Source organism: Sinocyclocheilus rhinocerous, unplaced genomic scaffold (genome assembly GCF_001515625.1).
Source record: "Sinocyclocheilus rhinocerous isolate Xijiao unplaced genomic scaffold, SAMN03320098_v1.1 scaffold576, whole genome shotgun sequence".
NCBI classification, from domain to species: Eukaryota; Metazoa; Chordata; class Actinopteri; order Cypriniformes; family Cyprinidae; genus Sinocyclocheilus; species Sinocyclocheilus rhinocerous.
The window spans coordinates 613660-634940 of record NW_015662167.1 but is presented as its reverse complement, the minus strand read 5'-3'; the positions used below and the strand labels follow the sequence as shown (position 1 = coordinate 634940).

General features: G+C 37.2%; 1 protein-coding gene and 1 long non-coding RNA gene across 2 annotated transcripts in view; both read left to right on the top strand.

Moving 5' to 3' along the window:
- The window catches only part of LOC107727756 (phosphatidylinositol 4-phosphate 3-kinase C2 domain-containing subunit beta-like), a 47069-nt gene extending 30022 nt beyond the window's left edge, over nucleotides 1-17047 (top strand). The window contains exons 15-33 of the mRNA XM_016537713.1: nucleotides 189-331; nucleotides 5423-5611; nucleotides 6467-6560; nucleotides 6722-6816; nucleotides 7856-8036; nucleotides 8741-8848; nucleotides 8950-9042; nucleotides 9139-9268; nucleotides 9463-9599; nucleotides 9848-10017; nucleotides 10213-10369; nucleotides 10951-11060; nucleotides 11283-11484; nucleotides 11560-11684; nucleotides 12199-12316; nucleotides 13204-13300; nucleotides 14397-14503; nucleotides 14597-14725; nucleotides 15537-17047. Coding sequence (XP_016393199.1) covers nucleotides 189-331; nucleotides 5423-5611; nucleotides 6467-6560; nucleotides 6722-6816; nucleotides 7856-8036; nucleotides 8741-8848; nucleotides 8950-9042; nucleotides 9139-9268; nucleotides 9463-9599; nucleotides 9848-10017; nucleotides 10213-10369; nucleotides 10951-11060; nucleotides 11283-11484; nucleotides 11560-11684; nucleotides 12199-12316; nucleotides 13204-13300; nucleotides 14397-14503; nucleotides 14597-14725; nucleotides 15537-15728 — 2577 coding nt within the window. The 3' untranslated portion in view covers nucleotides 15729-17047. The remainder of the gene's footprint in view (nucleotides 1-188; nucleotides 332-5422; nucleotides 5612-6466; nucleotides 6561-6721; nucleotides 6817-7855; nucleotides 8037-8740; nucleotides 8849-8949; nucleotides 9043-9138; nucleotides 9269-9462; nucleotides 9600-9847; nucleotides 10018-10212; nucleotides 10370-10950; nucleotides 11061-11282; nucleotides 11485-11559; nucleotides 11685-12198; nucleotides 12317-13203; nucleotides 13301-14396; nucleotides 14504-14596; nucleotides 14726-15536) is intronic.
- Nucleotides 17048-20990: 3943 nt separating this feature from the next.
- Nucleotides 20991-21281, top strand: part of LOC107727781 (uncharacterized) — a 1651-nt gene continuing 1360 nt past the window's right edge. Inside the window, exon 1 of the long non-coding RNA XR_001638395.1 lies at nucleotides 20991-21020. This is a non-coding gene — a long non-coding RNA (uncharacterized LOC107727781). The remainder of the gene's footprint in view (nucleotides 21021-21281) is intronic.

Below are 21281 nucleotides of genomic sequence, written 5' to 3'. Positions count from 1 at the left end.
TATATATATAAATACTTTTTTATATTTTTATTTTTTTGCTGTAAATATACAGTAAAAAGTCAAATAGCATTGCCATTACATTCAGTTCAGACTTACAACTGTTTCTTTTGACTGTTCCCTTGTGTGTTTAAACCCTCCATTGTTAATACAGTGGCTCATTTTCAACAAGACTGTCCTTGTATTTTCAGGTGGACTTTCCCACTTCTTCTTTCGAAGTGTGCTTCAGCACCCCCGCCCCTACAGAGTTCAGCCCCCAGTACGAGTTCTCCCGTCTGGACCAGCTCAGCCAGAGGCAGCTACATGATGTCTTGCACAAGAAGTCCCTTTTTTGGTGAGTTGGAGGTCTGGTAATCCTAAAGCAACTGTCTTGATCTAATTATTTGTTTTACTGTTTTAATGTTTTCAAGATCTTTCCATGAATGGGGAAAAAAAGAATTTTCCTTTCTCTGTCAACATTTAAAATGCTAAATATACCTTGTAATACTTAACATTGCATATTTCCTATTAGATTAAGACAATATTCCCTCTTTATTTCAACCAATACTGTGCCAGGTTTTTAATCCAGCTGGTTTTTCCTGAACCAGGAAACCACTGATGTCCTCATTTTAGAACAACTCTTGTGTGACTGTGTGTGTGAACTGACACAAAATTAAAATTGACAAAGCTTGATGTGCATTTATTTAATGACACCATGTTAGCTACTCCAGCTAAGTAATATTTAATTATTAAATAAAATGAAATAAAACTATTAATATTTATTATATATTTAATTTAATTAAATAAATTAAATAATACATTAAAGGGATAGTTCACCCAAAAATGAAAACTCTGTCGTTAATTACTCACCCTCATCTTGTTCCAAACCCGCAAGAGCCTTCGTTCGTCTTCAGAACACAAATGAAGATATTTTTGATGAAATCCAAGAGCTTTCTTACCCTGCTTAGACAGCAACACAACTGACACGTTCAAGGCCCAGAAAGGTAGTAAGGATATTGTTAAAGTAGTCCATGTGATATCAGTGGTTCAACCGTAATGTTATGAAGCTACAAGAATACTTTGTGCACAAAGCCCAAGCTTCCACTGACTTGATAAGCAAACATTGACGTAACAATGTTTGCTTCTCTAGTCAGTGGAAGCTTGGACTGATCCTGAAAGAAGTTTGTAGATCTTCTGACTGATCACTTGCTCAAAACCAGCAACATTTTGGTGGAAAAGAAATTGCTGAAAGCTGGTTCTCAGGTTCTTTGAGCCTGTGAGTTAAAAATCATTTACATCTTTCTTTCTCATTCTAGCTCAGTCATGGAATGCACATAGTGGGCGTTCACACTGTAAACTGATAAACAGAGAATGCAGTGGGATGATATACAGACATGAAGGTTATGAAAACTGCATCTTCTCCAAGACAAGGATTGATTAAGTCTAGCTGCTCCCTCAGATAACCAGTTAATGCAAATTCAGATTCAGCTGTTGTTACGCATTATTCATATTTCAGTGACACACACTGAAAAGTTGGAATGTGAGAATGGTAGTCTGATGGGAGGGGGAGGAAAACAGGAAACGAGTACATGCACACACTGTTTTAACATTGCACAAATTATATATTTACAATGAGCATATACTGTACAGTCATGGCCAAAAGTTTTGGCAGTGACATAAATGTTGTGTTTTGCAAAGTTTTCTGCTTAAGCTGTTGTGGTGTTCATTCACATTGTTTCTAGATTATTGTGTAGAGTGATAAGATTCATTTTAAATAATTGCGAAAAGCTTCATTGGCCGAAAAAATTTGGAAAAAACTTTTAACAAAAAAAAAAAAACAACCTGACACAAAATGACCAGCTAACATTAATTGAGTAATCATATCAGTAGCACATGTGAAAGTGTGAATGAGTACTAGTCAGGTTAGTCACTATCATACTAATTAGATTGTAAGAGCAGACTGATTGCTATAAAAGGAGGGAAGAAGCGCTTCCAATCATTGTGTTCTTGTTAGCAATGGTTGCCTCCAAAGAAACACGTGCAGCCATTATCGCTTTGCATCAAAATGGCCTCACATGCAAGGAAATTGCTACAAAGAATATTGCACCTGAAAGAACCATTTACCGGATCATCAAGAACTTCAAGGAGAGAGGTTCGATTGCAGTGAAGAAGTGTCCAGCAAGTGTCAGGAGTCAGGACTGTCTCCTCCTGAGGGGTCAGCTACGGAATCGTGTCACCACCAGTGCAGAGCTTGCTCAGGAATGAAAGCAGGTTGGTGTGAGAGCATCTGCACGCACAGTGAGGCCAAGACTTTTGGACAACGGCCTGGTGTCAAGAAGGGCAGCAAAGAAGCCACTTCTCTCAAAGAAAAACGTCAAGGACAGACTGAAATTCTGCAGGAAGTACAAGGATTGGACAGTTAAGTGCATTTTGCTTAAAACAAGTAAAATTATCTGCCAGTGGGGTAAGTAAAATATTCTTAAAACAAGAGCATTTTACTTACCCTACTGGCAGATATTTTTACTTGTTTTAAGCAGAAATATCAAGCAGCACGACTGCTTTCAGCAATGATAATAATGGGAAATAATGTTTTTACTATATTTTTGATTACGTAAATGCAGCCTTGGTGAAAGTAAGACTGCTTTTAAAAAAATGTGATCATATAGATCGTATAGAATTTTATAGTATAATGTTTAATATCTATTATTATGATGCTATTATATTACATTAAATGGAATATATAATTATTATCTGTATGTGAAAATCATTTCCTTATTGTGCTTTTATGGGTCAGGTCTTTGTTTATTCTATTCCCTATGTTTGAATATGAGGACATTTCTGGTGCTCAGCAGGGCTTGGTGCTCTACAGTACTCACTTTGTTACAGGCAACTTTAGACAGCTGATGTGGATATCCTCCCCAGCTCGCTCTGTTCCTCTTCTTTCTTTTTTCAGCTGTTTTTCCGCTCTGCCTCTGGTGTTCAGAGCCTGTGGAGCTCTGAAACATTTGCTGCACTGTAAAATCTGGAGCCACACCAGCCTGGAAATATTCAGTCATAAATTATCTCCAGCTCTCGGATCAAAGGTTGAGCATTTGAGCTGGGTGTGAACTGTCTGATCTGGCTTGTGTCAGCAGAGAGTTAATGTTTCTTCTCTTTGGTTGTAAATATATAAACCATGGTGGGCGTTTAAAGGCAGTTTATCGATTCTAGAAACATTTGTTCCTATTATGGTTGCTCATTTTCAGTTTTTAAAAAAAAAAAATTTTTTAATAGAAAGTACTATTGACAAATTATACCTCATTGTGTAGCTTTTTTTGAGGGGTGATCTGATTTAAGATTTTCATCTTGTGAACAATAAAATGGGCAAAAAGAAAATAAAAATCCAACAAATTTACACTACCATTGTAGAATTTGGGTTTTAAATTTGGTTTTTGAACAATCTTTTTTGAATATTTCATTGAATGCAGTAAATGGTAATATTGTGAGTTATTACTATTGAAAATAACTTTTCTATTTTAATGTAATATTTAGATATATGCTCTATTTTAATTCTGACCCCCAAACCCTAGCAGCTACCCAGAAAACCCTAGAAATTGCATGGTAACATGCTAGAAAAACACCCACAACACCCTTAAATTGGAAAGTGTATCTATCCACCCAAAAGTTTGTAGAAATCTAGACATCTGTTTTTTGTTCCAGCAAGAACACTTATTAAATTTAGTATTAGATCAAGCCCATTAAGTTGTCCTTTTCTATAGCGATTGATTCGCAGAAGGGCCTCTGGGTTGCCTTGGGCAACTGCAGCCAGAAATCAATACTCCTCCAGCCTCCTGTGAATCGTGGGATATGTAGTCATCTAATGACAGTAGTGTTTGCATGTTGCCGTGAAGAGCGTGGGTGTGACCGTATGAGGCTTTCAGAACCCTTCCCCCAGTATATTGAGCTGTTTGACTCTGTATGATTACGGCCCAGCAGGAGCAGAGGTAATTTGATCCAGGGGTCCTGCCCTACGGCTGTCATCCCTAGAGGGAGAGGCCACTCCCCAACATCAGTTCATAAGCCCGCAGAAAAACACAGTAGCTAAACAGTGGAGCTAATGTGTGTCTGCTTTAACAAATTACGTCCAACCACATGCTAGGATGAAGGACGCAAAAACATCATGAAGTGTTTTTAAGCAGGGATGGTGTGAGTACAGACTATAGCTAGCTGTTGTCGATCCTCTATGTTTTCAAATGTTATTCATGAAAATTCAGTAGTTTAACTTGGCCTTCTGTAGTGTTTACCTCTGGACTCTGTTTGTTTGGTGCATCAGTGTAGAAGAAAACATGCAGCATAAATTGCCTAGAGATTGAGTGTGGTTATTTTCCATCCTTTACTGCAGTGAGAGCCCACGCACGGACACCTTCCTGGACACGTTATGCTGTCTTAATTGCTGTATCAGTGTCTTAATTTTGTCAAGATAGAAAGATTACTTTCTTTATCGGATTGGGTAATCGTGTATTTGGACTATGATGTCATGTAGATGACAGATGGCTGCTTGTCTGGAAACAACATTAATAAAGACTTTTATGTTTGCTGTATGCTTGAGCTGTCATGAGAAATGTCTGTAGATATGTCTTCGTTTCCATAAAACCGACCATCAGACCGATGGATTTGAAAAACAATATAAAAAATAATATATTTAATGAATAATAATAATAATAATATATTTCTTTATTTGACAAGTTGATGTTTATTGTTTGTGCCGAAATAGAGTAAAAACAAACTTGTACAGCTCTTTTAAAATACATTTTAGATACATTTTGCATTTATTATATATTGTCATAATATAATGTGTTAGGCATGTCAAATGATGGCACTTGGCACGTACAATATGTTGTAAAATAAAGCAAAATAAATATTTAAAATAAAAATACATATTGTATATCTATATATATCTATCTATATCTTTATAATCAAATACCGGTGTACTGTATATATAAAACACACTTTATTATTATTTTTTTTTTATTAATTATTTTAAATAAACAATTTAGTTTGTGCCAACATGAAATAAAAACAACAAAACTTGTATAGCTCATTTTGCAATTTTGTATTTATTGTGCATTTCAAAATATAACCCGTTGCACATGCAATAAGTTGCAAAATAAAGAGAAAAGTATTTAAAATAAAGTAAATGTTATCTAAAACAAATATATATTTAAAACACTTATTATTTTTTTTGATTATTACATTATTTTAAATAAATTATTATAAATAAACTAAGATATAATAGACATTTTTATATATTTGTATGTAGAAATGTACATAAAATACATATACAATGTCTTTATTTTTTCTTTATATAACTGATTGATTATTTAAATATTTGTTTTAGAAGTTTGAGAGTGCTGTACACATTTGTTTACTCTTTGTGCTAACTTTTATTGTTGATCCATTCATCTAGGTTGACTCCAGAGGACCGGCGTCTTTTGTGGGAGAAGCGTTATTTCTGCCACGTGGAAGCCAGTCGTCTGCCGCTGGTCCTGGCCAGCGCGCCCAGCTGGGAGTGGGCATGTCTGCCTGACATCTATGCCCTGCTCCGCCAGTGGGGATGCATGAACCACCTGGACACCCTAGGCCTGCTGAATGCCACGTGAGTGTTATGGTAACCATGGCAGCAGCTTGCTTCATTGTTTAGCTGGAAGCTAAGCAGAGCTTGCCTGTCCTTCAGCGGTTGGCAGTCAGGCTGATTTGAGTAGACCATGAAGAATTGACCTTTAGATTTGTCCAGAAGAGCACATGTGGAGCGCAGATATCCAGTGGCTACTCTCAACATTTACTGACATGGTTTTAAAGCTTTGTTGGTGTTAAAAATCAAATCAGCTTAACCAAGAACCACCAGGGTGGTCTACTAGCTCTAACAAGGTTGATCAAGATAGGGTAGTCCACCAAAAACTGAAAATTCTGTCTTTTACATCCCCTTATGTCATTCCAGTCCTGACTTTATCTTTCTGTGGAACATAAGAGGTTATTTTGATGATTGTTGTTAACTAAACCGTTTCGGTTTCCATTGACTTCCATTGTATTTTTTGCTGACACAATGAAAGTCAATGGGAACCGAAACTGTTACCAACATTATTCCAAGTATCATCTTTTAGGTTTAGCAGAAGAAAGTCAGTCATACACAATTAGAACAACATTAGGGTGAGTAAATGAAACAATTTTCAGTTTTCAGTGAACCTGTCCCCTTGACTCCGACCTAACCAGCTGGTAGCACAACTGATCAACCACCTAAACCAGCTTGACCTGGATAATGACCATAAATGACCAACACGAAACCATGTAAATCCATCAGCCGTTTTGAAGAGTCCCAGATATTTCTCATATAAATTTTCTAAATGCATTTTATAGTGCCCACAAGCCAAAACAGCACCATAAAAGTACACTTACGTTTTAAAAAAAAGAAAGAAATGTCCATTTTGATTTCATGGTGACTTTAATGTCCCAGGTTTCCAGATCAGGAGTGCAGACGGACCGCGGTACAATGGATGGACTCCATCTCTGATCCTGAGCTTTTGGATTTCCTTCCTCAGTTAGTGCAGGTAACAAAGGCCTTGTATCTCACTTCCTTTCATGCTCTTACTCTATTCCATCCTTTCCCATTGACCTTGATCTATATCCTATCTTTTTTACCTCCCGTCCTTTTTGTTCTCCCACCCACCCCATCCAACAAACTGCTCTCTAACACTTTCTCTTTGTGTAGGCGCTGAAGTACGAGTGTTATCTGGACAGCCACCTGGTGCGTTTTCTGCTGAGGAGGGCCATCGGGGATGTGCGCATTGCTCACTACCTCTTCTGGTGTGTCCTCTACCCTCTGATTATACTTAAAAACCCAGTGCCCTTATATAGAGCACATATACTGATAAATCAGGTCATGCTGGTTTGTGCACTCACATTCAAGATTCGTCTATATAAACTGATGAGATTTGATTCCTTATATAGTAATGAGATTAACCTGTCAGCACCATGAATGCAGGATCATTTTTATACACATTAAAGTCATGCACATGTAGATTCACATACTGACTGATTGAGTGTCTATGAAATCAGCTTACAGCTCCACCTGCTGTATAGATGAGGTCATTTTTAAGAGAAAAATAAATAGACAACCGGTTTATTCAGAGGTGTGTCTAACTGATTTATTTAAAAATGTATCACCTGAATGTATTTCAGAATTTTTATCTGGTGTACATCTGAAATGACTTTTATAACCTTTTGTTAATTGTATACCTTGTATAATTTATTCCGAGATCGCCATGAAAATAGCCTTGATGCTGGCATGGCGTTAAAAAATGAATAAATAAATAAATAAAGAGAAAAATACATTATTTAATTAAGAATAATTATTATTAAAAATGACATTAGGATTTTGCATGGTGACTTTCTATTCAGAAAAATTAAGCTAATATTTCCCTACAAATAAAATACACATTCTCCTATTACTGTAACATTATAAAGATGTGTATATTAATCTTTCTAATTTTTTTTTTAAGTATTTATGCATCATGGTAGCATATGTTGTACTGCCTTATAATTAACAATTATTGCTTTTATTTAATACATTTATATTAAATTAAATTTAAACATGTCTTACTAAGAAAGGAAAAAATACTGTAAAGTAATGAGAATCATCATTTAAAAATGAGAAAGGTAATACTAGATGCATCACAGTTATAAGAAATGGGTGCTTATTTGCTTGAAAAATGTCACAATGTGAAACATTCTAAAGCTTCCTAATAGCAGATTACATGTCCCCTATGCGAAATAAGCAATCTCACTGTAAATCTGATAAAAGTCATAGGACTTAGTCAATGTTCGTTTGTCTGTCTCTTTGTAGGTTGCTGAAAGATACTCTTCAGGACTCTCAGTTTAGCGTGAGGTATCAGTATCTGCTGGCGGCTCTTCTCTGCTGTTCTGGTCGTGGTTTGAGGGATGAGTTTGATGGGCAATGCTGGCTGGTCAACATTCTGGCTAAAGTGGCCCAGCGAGTTAGAGACTCTTCGCCTTCATCCAGACAGGTCAGCTTCACAATTCCTCATTTACACCTGCATTGTTATTTTAGTATTATTTATTTATTATTATAGTATTTTTTTAGATCTTGCATTTGCTGGGATTTTATTTTTATTTTTTTCAGTTTTCTTTTTAATTTTAGTTTAAATGTCATTGTATGTGCTTTTGCCTTTTTTCTTTTAGAATTCGGGTTCAGATGTTAGTTTTAATTTTAGTACTTATTTAATTGAGTTAGCTGTCATAGAAACATTTATAATTTAAAATTTTTTTTAAATTAATTGAAATACTTTTAGATTTGTTTAGTTAACAATAACAACAGTTATCTATTTCAGAAGGTCCAATCAAGTGAACATTGCAAAAATTGTAGGACTTCATCATAAGGCCTCCCCTTAATATCCGATCATAGGAAACGTCTTTTTAAATGCATGTGGTATTAAAGAGTAAAAGATGTCTCATGTGATCATGTGACTACATTTAAATAGAGCCTTGGGGGTTTTCTGATGAGGAGAATTACCTACAAAAATAATTTGCTAAAAAGAGCTGGCTTCTAAATTTCTCATTTGGTTGATGGCTGTAATGCTCCTACTATTTTTAGCTTGAAAGAACAGGTCTGTGCCAAAGACTGATTGTTGATCCCTAAGGCGCATTTTAATGTTCTCCAGACAGCCTGGTCAGCACAATAATCGTGGTTTGTCTTTTGTCTGGTGTTCAGGCTATTCTCCGGGAGGGGCTGGAGGAGGTCAAACAGTTCTTCTCTATGAACAGCACCTGTCGACTTCCCCTGAACCCGGGCCTGCTAGTCAAGGGCATCAACATACAGGTATAGGTTGTGCCTTTCTATATCAAGCATGTGGAGGTCATTGTATTGTTCTTGTTGACACATCAGAAACAAAATGTATCTCTCATTCTGTCTTCATGTAGTCTTGCTCCTACTTCAACTCTAATGCAGTGCCCCTCAAGCTCTCGTTCCAGAACCAGGATCCTTTAGGAGACAACATCAACGTCATCTTTAAGGTACCGCCTTCTTATGTTTTTGTACATTATGGATCATTGGTTTTGCATTGAAACAGTTTTTCAGATGTTGTCTTGGTCGTGGGTTTTCTCACTCAGTGTGGAGATGACCTGCGGCAGGACATGCTGACGCTCCAGATCATTCGGATCATGAATAAAATCTGGATCCAAGAGGGACTTGATATGAGGATGGTGATCTTTCGCTGCTTCTCTACTGGACGAGGTAGAGGTAAATGCCCATCCTCCAAATGTTAACTACAGTATTTGCCATCCTAGAATTCATTTTAGGGTAATTTCCTACTTTATATGTATATACCCCACTATATAGACAATATCTAGACCGAGACTTAATTGTACACAATGTGAATTTTTCTAAGGATGTGAATGGAAGTCATTTTATAAAACCTCTTTGCCCTTGTCTAGGCATGGTAGAGATGATTCCCAATGCAGAAACCCTGAGGAAGATCCAAGTTGAGCATGGAGTGACTGGTTCCTTCAAAGACCGGCCTTTGGCAGACTGGCTGCAGAAACACAACCCCACTGAGGATGAGTATGAAAAGGTACAGCTGTGCTCTGTAGTAGCATCACACTACATTTGCATTTGCTAAACCATTATGTATGTGCAAACTGTCTTTTGCCATGACGTGAAAATGATCCATGCCTGCTTAAGTTGCATTGGATTGCATCATGTTTATTTTGCATGTCCTAATGATATGGAAATTAGTTTTCACATTTGGTGATTTATAGCTTTGCTGACTAAAAGAGTTTAGTTCTAAACTAATTCTGTTGATTTGTTGTTTTTTCACAGGCGGTGGAAAACTTCATCTATTCGTGCGCTGGTTGTTGTGTGGCCACATACATTCTAGGAATCTGCGACCGCCACAATGACAACATCATGTTGAAGACCAGCGGACACATGTTCCACATTGACTTCGGCAAGTTCCTAGGGCACGCACAGATGTTTGGCAACATCAAACGGTAGGAGCACAAAAAGAACATGAAAAAGAATTCCTCTGCCCCAGATTTTGATCAATGCAACAGTTTTTGTCTCAGAACAATGTAGACAACCTGCAACAAGTTTCATATTTCTTCTCTACAAAGGAACAGAAGAATGTTTTTGAGCTAAACCAGATCTGGGGTGTTAAGACAGATTTTAATCTTTTGTTTTTATAGGGACCGGGCTCCTTTTGTGTTTACGTCTGACATGGCATATGTCATCAATGGAGGTGACAAGCCATCCAGCCGTTTCCATGACTTTGTAGACTTGTGTTGTGAGGCCTACAATCTGATTAGGAAACATGCACATTTATTTCTCAACCTGCTTGGCCTGGTGAGTTCACAGATAACACCAGATACTACTTTGTACTTTTAGGATGTATCCACAGAGTTGAGGTTAAAGGGGTCATATGACGTTGCTAAAAAATAACATTATTTTGTGTATTTGGTGTAATGAGATATTGTCCTCTTTTGGAAGGCCAAACAAAGTAGTTTCGCTTTCACAACAAAACACAGCGTCTCCACGACATGGCGGTGGCGGTGGCGGCAGCAACAATACTACAGCAAGTATAAAAGTTATGTCTTCTTTCTTTGCGTGAACATTTGGGCGGCGTTATGCAAATCTTCCCACATCGTGACGTAGACATGTGGGGGCGTGTTTAAAGAAGCGTTTTAGGAGGGCATGGACGAGTCTTAACTTTTATAAAGAATATCTCTTTGGGTTTGAGACTTTAGTCTTTGCAACTTTAGGGATCTTATCTATTCACGAAGAAGCTTGTAACACTCCAAAGAGAAAGGAAAACTTTAAGTAAGGTTCTCTGGCTTGCTTTATTGTTTGCCTATTATTTGAATGCTTATTTGAATTGCATTGTGTCCTTCTGCTCTGACATTGTAACCTTGTGTGTTTGTGTGCAGATGCTCTCCAGTGGGATACCAGAGTTGTCTGATGTGGATGATCTGAAATATGTTTATGATGCTCTGAGACCACATGAATCAGAAGCAGATGCCACCATGCACTTCACCAGGTGAGAACTTGGAAACTTTGTCCCATTTGCTCTTGATGTCTGTCGTTTTAAAGAAACCGTAGAGTGTTGCCTTTGGTGCCAGTAAGCAAGCACCTAACAACCAGCAGGAACACCTTTGCAACCAATCAGAACATCCTAGCAATTATAGCTGTCAACAGTTATTATTGTCCTTCAAATCCATCTGTCTTTTGGCCGTCATCTTAATCTGATCCCCTGTTCTAGGCTCATCGAGTCCAGTCTTGGCAGTGTGGCTACTAAGCTCAACTTCTTCATCCATAACCTGGCCCAAATGAAGTTTGCATCCTCTGAGGAGCGTCCCGTTCTGTCATTTGCTCCACGCGTCTACACTCTAAAGAGTGATGGAGTTATTCGCAGCCTGTTTGTTTGCAGACACATCAAAACCTATACTCCAAGCAAAGGCTATGTAAGTCTGCTGCATTTTAGTCCAAATCCATTTATATGCATCTCAGTGTTGATGTATTTTTTTCCCTTCATGCAGTCTTATGTTGTGAAAGTGGAGCGGGAAGTTCAACAGGGGTCAACTTTAGTCCAAAGGACCTTTGAGGAATTCCATGAACTTCACAGTAAACTGCAGCTCATCTTCCCTTCCTCAAAACTACCCAGGTACAGTGTTGAAACCTGACAGAATTGTGAATTATATCAAATCAAAAGCTCACTAGCTTTAGCTCTGCGGCTAGCATTTACTCACCCTCAAGTTGTTCCAAATCTGTATGAGTTTCTTTGTTCTGTTGAACACAAAAGAAGGAGGGGGGGGGAATAAATTCATACAGGTTTTAAACAACTTGGGCATAATGAAAATTTTCATTTTGGGGTTAACTATTCTTTTTTTAAGAAAAAAACTCCTAACTGTAGTGAAAACTACTGCAGGTTTCTGTTATCAGTGGATATATTTAGTCTAAAAGATGTTGAACTATAGTCTATAAAGCTGTTCATTGTACATTTCTTCCCAGTACTGTTTGTATCAATGTATTGAGCAATAGTAATATTCAACCAGCCAATTATTGCAAAATAACCCCCTTCAGGGTCATGTAGTACTGGCTGAGTGGCAATACATAAGCCACGTGTAGCAGTGCTCTTCATGTAATTACATACCGCCCTTAATGTAATGTTCCCACAGCTTCCCCAGCCGCTTTGTGATTGGCCGGTCTCGAGGCGAGGCCCTGGCAGACAGGAGAAAAGAGGAGCTAAATGGATATGTTTGGCACTTGATCCATGTTGCTCCAGAGGTGGCACAGGTAACATTTGATCCCCGCTTACATCATTGGTCTTTATATATAATTCTTGCTCTCATAATCAAATACACAAAATAATGTTCTTTTTAGCAGCATCATATGACCCCTTTAAGGTTCAAACGTTTGGGGTTGGTATGATTGACAAAACATATTTCATGTTCACTAAGCATTTATTTTATAAAAATACAGTACTACAAACTGTAATCTTAAATAACTTTATTTGAATATTTTAAAACGTAGTTTATTCACGTGATGGCAAAGCTGAAGTTTCAGCAGCCATTACTTCAATCTTGAGTGTCACATGATCCTTCTTTAAAAGTTTAAAAACAACCACATTTATTTGAAATAGTTTTTTTTGTTTTTTTTTACATTATATATGTTTTAACTTTTACATTTGTTGCATCCTTGAAGAATAAAAGTATTACTTTCTTATATTTCTTACCCCAAGCTTTACAGCAGTAGTGCAATTGAAAATAAAAGTTAACTTTTATATCTTTTATATTATGAAGTGCAAGCTTTCATTCACTAACCACACCACCATCCTTTTATTTTCTGAATAATTATAATAGTCAATAGAATGTGTACAGCTTGCAGTAATTAATGCGAGTTGTTCCAGTTTGACTGGCATGCTTCTTGGAAATTGTCCATGTTCTGTGAAAACGGACACATGTTGTCTGTAAACAGTCCACCCACAGGCCTATATCAGTATTTAGGCAGAACTGGCACTACCAGCTGCCAAACGTTGAACACTTTCACTTTCTCTGCTCTGTGCTGTACATGTTAAGAATGCGACCAGATCGCATGGTATCCATATTATTACTGTGACTGTACACCTGCTTATTTTAGTGCCTGTTTATGGGGTAACGTAACACAACCCTCTCCTTTTTCAGTGTGATCTGATCTACACCTTCTTTCACCCTCTACCAAGAGATGAACGGGCAGGAAGTGTAGGAACTGTTGTTAATGCTCTCCATAATAAACCAGCAGGTATGCTTCTTTTCCTTATTTGTCTTATACACACCCACATACACTTATGAATCATTCGCCTTACACATGCTTACATATGTGATGGATTCAAAGGTCATGCAGTTCAGCCTGTCATCACAGCAAATCAGCACGAGTTAGTGTAAAGAAATTGTTTATGGGCCAATCAGTTGCAGTCCATGTGACCATGTCTGTGACTAAGTGATACACCCAGTACTTGGTCAGAGTTTTATCTTTAACTACTAGTGCAATGTGCATGCAATCACACAACATAAGCCTAATGCACTGACATATGAGTTTGTGCAGGAGTTTTATAACTGGGGTCCAAGAAAAATAGTGTAAAAATGATATTACAAATTAATTCTGTTTTCTACATATTGGTCAGAAATTATGAGATGAATCTATTTAATTCTATTGACAGCACTAGTTTTATATTTGCACTTTAGATAAAGTTGTGCTGCACTGAAAAAAAATACTTTGAAAAAGAAAATGCTAGTAAATTTCACAAATAATTACAAATAAATGGCAAGTAACACACTGAATTAAATGTTAAATTATTTTTGTAAATAAAGCTGTTTCTTTTTTAAACAGTATGTCAAACAAGTGAATATTTTCCAGATATTATTTTAATCAGTATTCTTCTGGGTACAATACATTTTTTATTTTATAAACAGCATGCTGTCTTTAAAATTTCAGTGTTTTCTCACATAGTATAAATGGGTGTATATATATATGTAAATATACTGTATAGCTGCCTTTATAATTTAGGAAGGTAGTCCCTTGCAAGTGGATCATCTTACTTGGTCTATGGCGTCAAACATTTTGTAAACGCATCCATAGTTCATAGTTCACTTTATCACAACTAGTTACATATTAAATGTCATCATGAGTAAAAGCTGCTTTGTGGCAGCTGTTGCGGTCACGTTATCTGATTTGTGATAAAGGTCTCTGTTCAACAGGTTCATGTTCTGTCAGTCTGAGCTCTGGAAATCCAATTACTTTATTTACCTGACTCACCTTTAGTGTACCTTGCAAGTCAGATACACGCACACACACACACACACACTTGTCCACACTAAATCCAGTTCCTCTTCCCCAGATGTGTCCTGGGCTCCTGTGCCCGGTACAGTAGCAGGTGAAGTGAAGCTCTCGATTCTGTACAAGAGTGACAAGCTTTTCATTATGGTGATGCACATAAGAGGTTTGGTGAGTGTTTGACGTTACTCATATGCATATGCTTATAATGCACGTAAAAAAGGTTGAGTTGGCACTCACCAATGTGTTATGGACGTTCTTCAGCAACCCTTGCAGGACGGAACAGATCCTGATCCATACGTCAAATTGTACCTCCTCCCAGACCCGCAGAAAACTAGCAAGAGGAAGACCAAGGCAGCCCGGCGAACATGCAACCCCACTTATAATGAGATGGTGAGAAAACAACACTTTTAGATGGTACTAGTTTTTTAACAGTTGGGCTCCGAAAGTAAAAATCTTTTCTTCATAAGGAAATTATTATTTTTTTAATGATTTGTGATTTATTTTTTTATTTGTTTGTCATTTGCAATGCTTCATGGGATTGTAGTTCTATCCCTCAGAGCCATTAAAGGATTAGTTCACTTCCAGATTAAAAATGTCATCAAAGATGTTCATGTCTTTCTTTCTTCTGTCCAAAAGAAATTAAAGTTTTTGAGGAAAACATTACAGATTTTTCTCTATATATTGGACTTCAGTGGTAGCCATTGGGTTGAAGGTCCAAATTGCAGTTTCAGTGCTGCAGGTTGTTTTACCTTTTTTTTTTGTAAAGAGTGTTTGACTTTCTTTGCACGTTCGCTTTGTAAACACTGGGTCGGTGCTTTCACCTGCATCACGTGTGACCTTTCTGATGTAACTACATAATGCGTGAGATCGAGCTAGTGCAAGACGAGCATTTGTGGTTAAAAAGTATATAAATGTTACTTTTTTTAGAAAATTAGTTTCTTGGCTGGGATCGTGATCAGCCCTTTGAAGCTGCATTGAAACTGCAATTTGGACCTTCAACCCATTGGCCACCATTGAAGTCCAATATGTGGAGAAAAATCCTGGAATGTTTTCCTCAAAAACTTTAATTTCTTTTCGACTGAAGAAAGACACTCTAACAAAGGCTTTAAAAATTCCTATGGGGAAAAAAGCAGGCAGGCATATTGCACTTTATTTTAATGATGATTCTTGACTGACATCACTTCGACTTTTCTTTTGGCAGCTGGTATATGACAAGATTCCACGTGGTGATTTGCAGCAGAGAACCATTCACCTGCGGGTACTGAGCGAGGGTGCATTCTGGGAGAACACCCTGCTGGGTGAAACCATCATCCAACTGAAGGACCTCACCCCGGGCCATCGCTGGGTTGGCTGGCACCAGCTTGGCGCTAGAGGCTCTGACATAAACCGCTAAGACTTGTGTGGAAGTGAAGGATTCTACTTGTGTCCTTCAGTGTGCATGTGTTTGTGTCTGTCTTTGCTTATGGGTCGGGAGTTGGAGATGCCCAGCTGCTCAGAAGGCTGTTTCCCCCAGTGGGGGTTTGTGTTTGCTGATTCTCCTACCCAGGAGACGTGTAGACTCGGTGATGGAGTGTCATCACTTGATACTGTTCTGGTGGGGTACCGTGCACCACGTGAACCAGATTCTGGATTTATAAAAACGTTTTTTGGTGGACAAAAACCATTTGGTGACACAAGGACTGGTATAAAGAATATTTAAAGAATAAATGACTTCCATGCGCCATATTTTTGGGGGGATTTCTGGAAAATTGCTGTCCATGAAACTACTAAGCCCCATTTTGTCTTCTTGAGAATGCTAATGGAAATTTAAGTTATTTTCTTTTTAAGATGTTTCTCTATTGCGGCTCAATTTTGAGCTATGTTGTGTCTTGTGACATTAGTTATGTCTCTTTGTATCAGATTTTGCAGAGATTTACCTAGGAATTAGTAGCGAGGGCCGCTTTTGTACTGTAAAATTGGGTAATTTCACATTGGCTGTGGCATTTACCTGATCATGAAAAACGGATGAACACTTGAGTCTTTGGCTTGAAATTGTGGAATTAACTTGCTCCATATAACCACTGCAGGAAATGACAAACAGAACAGAGTGAATGTAGATTTTTGATTATGTAAAATAGGTGGGTGCATAAAAACAAAACCATGAACAGTATATTGAACAAGAGAGACAAACCTTGAGGAATATGAATTTCTTTGCATAAGCCTCTAAGATTTGTTTCTTTCCAAAATGATGGCACACAATTTTATATGCAGGAAAGGCTTTTGAAGGGACTTGACTTCAGGGTCAGTGATTTTGCCTTGTTGAAATATAAACATAACTCACAAGGAAAATTCTGTTTGAAAATAGTTGATTTGCATGCTGTGAAATTTGCTACTGGATAAATATTGCATTTTTGCATTTGTTTGTCAAGTATATTGACCTCACATTTTTCCAAGTTTTATTGGTTAACTTTTTTTTTTAAAGGGGGAAAGAAATTAAAGCTTTAGACCGTAGTTCTGTCAGTATTTCCATTCCTCATTGGTATGTAAAACTGCATGTAAATTAAATGCTAAACATACTACAGTCGCTTGTTTTTTCAATTTGTGCTTAAAGATTTTGCATTCTGATTTGCTTTACTTTGCACTCAGTTTGATTTTGAGAAGAACAACCTTATAGTTCACAGAAAGGGTTCAATTTAACCATGTGGCATTGATGTTTGTGTATATATAAAAAATTTAAAAAAAAGGAAAACTATGAAGAAAACTGAACCCTTCCATTCTTAACTGAATTTATATCTTTAAATCAATAACCTACAAGTTGAAAGTGCAACCCCTGTATGTCGAGGTGCTCTAACAATCCAGTAGCCTTATGATTATCCAGGTCAAAGCAGTCCCTGTTCTGTAGCTTTTTCTAACCAGACAAACCAGCTCCATTTCAGATATGAAGTAAATTTTCTAAAATAGTGATCTTTCTTTCAAACGACGAATGGTTGTGTGTGTTGTATGGCACTACTGTGTGATGTTTAACCATGGGAAATGATAGTATGATTGCATGCCAACCCATAACGGAAAGCTGTGTGTTTCAGAAAAGCTATCTTTTTGTTGTGTATGTGCAGAAGAGTTTGGATTTAAAGGTATAGAATTTATATAACATCTGTGACCCTTATTTTAATTAATAAAGAGGATATGGGAATAAAATCAATGGGGTTGGCATACTGTAAATGCTTTGCGATTTATGGATTGTAAATGGGCTTTATCCCATTATATTAATTTTTAGACAAAAGATTTAATGTCTCTTCTCATTTCAAACCATGTTTTCAACTTTATTTGCACTTAATAAATGCACAGGGAAACCGACTTGACACTTGGAGTTGTTCTTACCTTGCTACCAGTTTTCCTTTGGACCACAAACCTCTACAAAGATGGTGCAATGATCAATGCCAAATGATGGAACTTGTGCAAACACTAGTCTTGTATATATGTATGTTTACCCTGTTTGCATTTTTTAGATGTACTTGTGTAAATCTCAGTTGTGCATGACTGACCCCAACAATCCGCTTTACTGAGACACCAGTGACTTTATCCCATATGCTGTTTTGGCTGTCATCACACTGAGGTAAGAATTACATCAGAGTGGGGTTTATCATAAAGGCTTTAATTGCCTGTCTGAACAGTCCATGTTCTTTCACATTACTCATTGTTCTGATACTCCTCTAGAGAATTATGATGACATACATGTCTCATTTGTTCATGTTAATGTATCAAATTAAAACATTCCACTGAGACTAAGTTTAATCAGGACAGCCTGGGAATAAAATTCAGCTCTTTTTCAAGTAAAAATGATTGGAAAATCAATAGAGTACAGGGCCTGTATTCACAAAACATCTTAAAGGGGTCATATGATGCTTTTTTAAAGATCAATATTTTCCACTTTGATGTGACGCTGTCTCTCTCTCTCTCTCACACACACACACATGCGCGTGCACGCACACACACATGATGCGCAAAACTCTGCATTTGAACAGTCAATAGCAAATACTTAAACTAATAGCAAAACAGTAGCTGATTCAGAAGCGCCTGATTGTCATAGCAAAGTCAGAATTACCTCCTCTCCTAGGTTCACGAAACGGTCGTCCATAAAATGCATTGCTGTTCTGTTGTAAGTAATCTTAAAGATTCCTAAATGCATCTACTTTCGGAAGGCTAAATAAAGTGCTTTTGCTTTCGCCTAGAAACACACAGCGTCTCCTTGACATGGCTGCTTCAACACTAACTGCGGTTACTGACACCATGCCTTCTTTCTTTGCGTGCACATTTGCGGCGGGATTATGCAAATATTTCCACATAGTGGGGTAGATATGTGGGGGCGTGTTAGAATGAGCCGTTTTAGGGGGGCGTGGCAGAGTCTTAACTTTGATAAAGAATATCTCTTTGGTTTTGAGACTTTAGTCTTTGCAACTTCAGGGATCTTATCTATGCACAATCAGCTTGTAACACTCCAAAGAGAAAGGAAAACTTGAAATCGCATCATATGACCCCTTTAAGGCTAAAAGTAGCTCATAACTCGCCGATGTAAGAGAAAATCTTAAAAATAATGAGCATGTCAGTCCTAAATTTAGGACTCCTAAATTTTTGCTCTAAGAGTATTTCAAAAAGCGTTGAGCACTAAAACTATCTCCTAAATCTGTGAAACGTTAGAGGAGTAGTGAAGAGGACTCCTAAGTCACTAAGACCAAATCACAAACTATTCTAAAAAAGCTGTTGCCAGCAATCTGCCTTGAAACATAAACATTTTAGAAAAATTTGAAGATAATGAGGTATTGCCTTTGGTTTTGGAGGTTATCCCAACTCCAAATTTTCCTTTGATTATATTCTTGTTTTCATTAACCAGTTGGGTAAGAAGTAACCGCTGTTCTTGGTTTTCTTTTACGTTTGAATGTCTTACTATCTGCCATGATTATTCTACTCTGCTGTTTATATGCATATCCGCTAACTGTTTACGAGAAGCACATGTAAGAGGCTGACAATTAGCTGAACATATACTTGTTTAATTAGAGACACTTAGTCTGCATTTTAAAATCTTTATTTGAATGTGGCAATTAACATTTTTATTTTTAAACCTTTATTTGAATATGGCAACATAACATATCGCGCTCTACAATAATTCTATGAATAAATTTCTTGACAGAGACCCCTCCCTTATCAGCCAATCACTGTGTGCATAGTTAGTAAGCATGCTGACATCATCCTTAGCAACGAGGTCAACCCCGCCCTTACTCTTAGCTTAAAGGCAGGGTATGTGATTTTTCAAAAACACTTTAGAAAACTGATTCGGGCCGAATAGCAAAACAAACTTGTAGCCAATCAGCAATAAGGGGCGTGTCTACTCGTGATGTGGAGGAGAGAGCTTTCAGTGCATGGGACGGACATTAGCCGAGCCGAGCGACAGAAAGATAGAGATGGCGGATAAAAAAACAAAAGAGGAAAACGTCTGCGGAACGATAAGGCAAAGAAGTAGGACCCGTAGGAGAGAGAGTTCAGTGCATGGGACGGACATTAGCCGAGCCGAGCGACAGAAAGAGAGAGATGGCGGATAAAAAACAAAAGAGGAAAACGTCTGCGGAACGATAAGGCAAGAAGTAGGACCCGTGTAAATATCGGATCAGATTATGATTTGAGAATATGATTTTTCATATAGCAAGCACAGTCAATTCTTCATGAAGCATTACTACTGTGCCTGAGGGATTCTGCACAGGCAGTTTCTCCAAAAAATGCTTTGCACCAAGGCACAAATGGATCTGTCAAATTCATGCTGAAAATATCACTGGACTTGGACTAGATTAGTCAAAACGACTAGAAGTAAGCTCCAACAGACTTAGAAGATCCTGAGGGATTTATGTATGTACAGGTGCATCTCAATAAATTAGAATGTCGTGGAAAAGTTCATTTATTTCAGTAATTCAACTCAAATTGTGAAACTTGTGTATTAAATTAATTCAATGCACACAGACTGAAGTAGTTTAAGTCTTTGGTTCTTTTAATTGTGATGATTTTGGCTCACATTTAACAAAAACCCACCAATTCACTATCTCAAAAAATTATTGTGAAGTTCACTCAAATTCTTGAATCGATTTTGCTTGACAATCCTCATAAGGCTGCACTGTAAAGAATGATATGATGAAAAAGCCATGACAACTTATGTTTTTAAGTTACTTTAACTCATAAAAATAGATTTGATTTTTTAAGTCAGTTTAAGCAGACTATACAGCGAACTAACTAAATCGCGGAGGAATTTCAGACGAACAACTCATGAATTTGAGGATTAGGAAGCTGTCCGTTGGGCTGGCGCCTGTTCTGTCATTGTTTTCCGAACTGTGTTTACCTTTCAAGTTTTGCATTTCTGATACGGTGGCCGCTGTGCTGTGCTGCATTAGCACTGCAGATTGTAATGTAACGTTTGAGATTTGACACAGATTTGTTTCTCCACCTGTTAAACATCGTTAAAATGGGCAATTTGAACGATTATAGGTGTATTTTACCGTTAAAGTGGGTTAACAGTTGGCTTTGCTGAGCAGGCTTACTATATCTTAAGATAAGTCAATATTTGAACCACTTTAAAGTTTTTTTTTTTTCTCCCTACATAATTTTATTTTGTATTTTTTTCAATTTACAGGCATTGTTTGTGTGCGAGTCTGAGACTGGATGAGGGGTAAGTTTTGCATTTCTGTACCAAATAAAGAGTATAAACTATATCTTAAGATAAGTCAATATTTGAACCACTTTAAAGTTTTTGTTTTTCCCCCTTACATATGTTTTTCTCTTTTTATAGGCAAACATTTGACTGTGAGTCTGAGACTGGATGAAGGGTGAGTTTTGCATTTCTGTACCAAATAAAGAGTATAAACTATATCTTAAGATAAGTCAATATTTGAACCACTTTAAAGTTTTTTTTTTTCTCCCTACATAATTG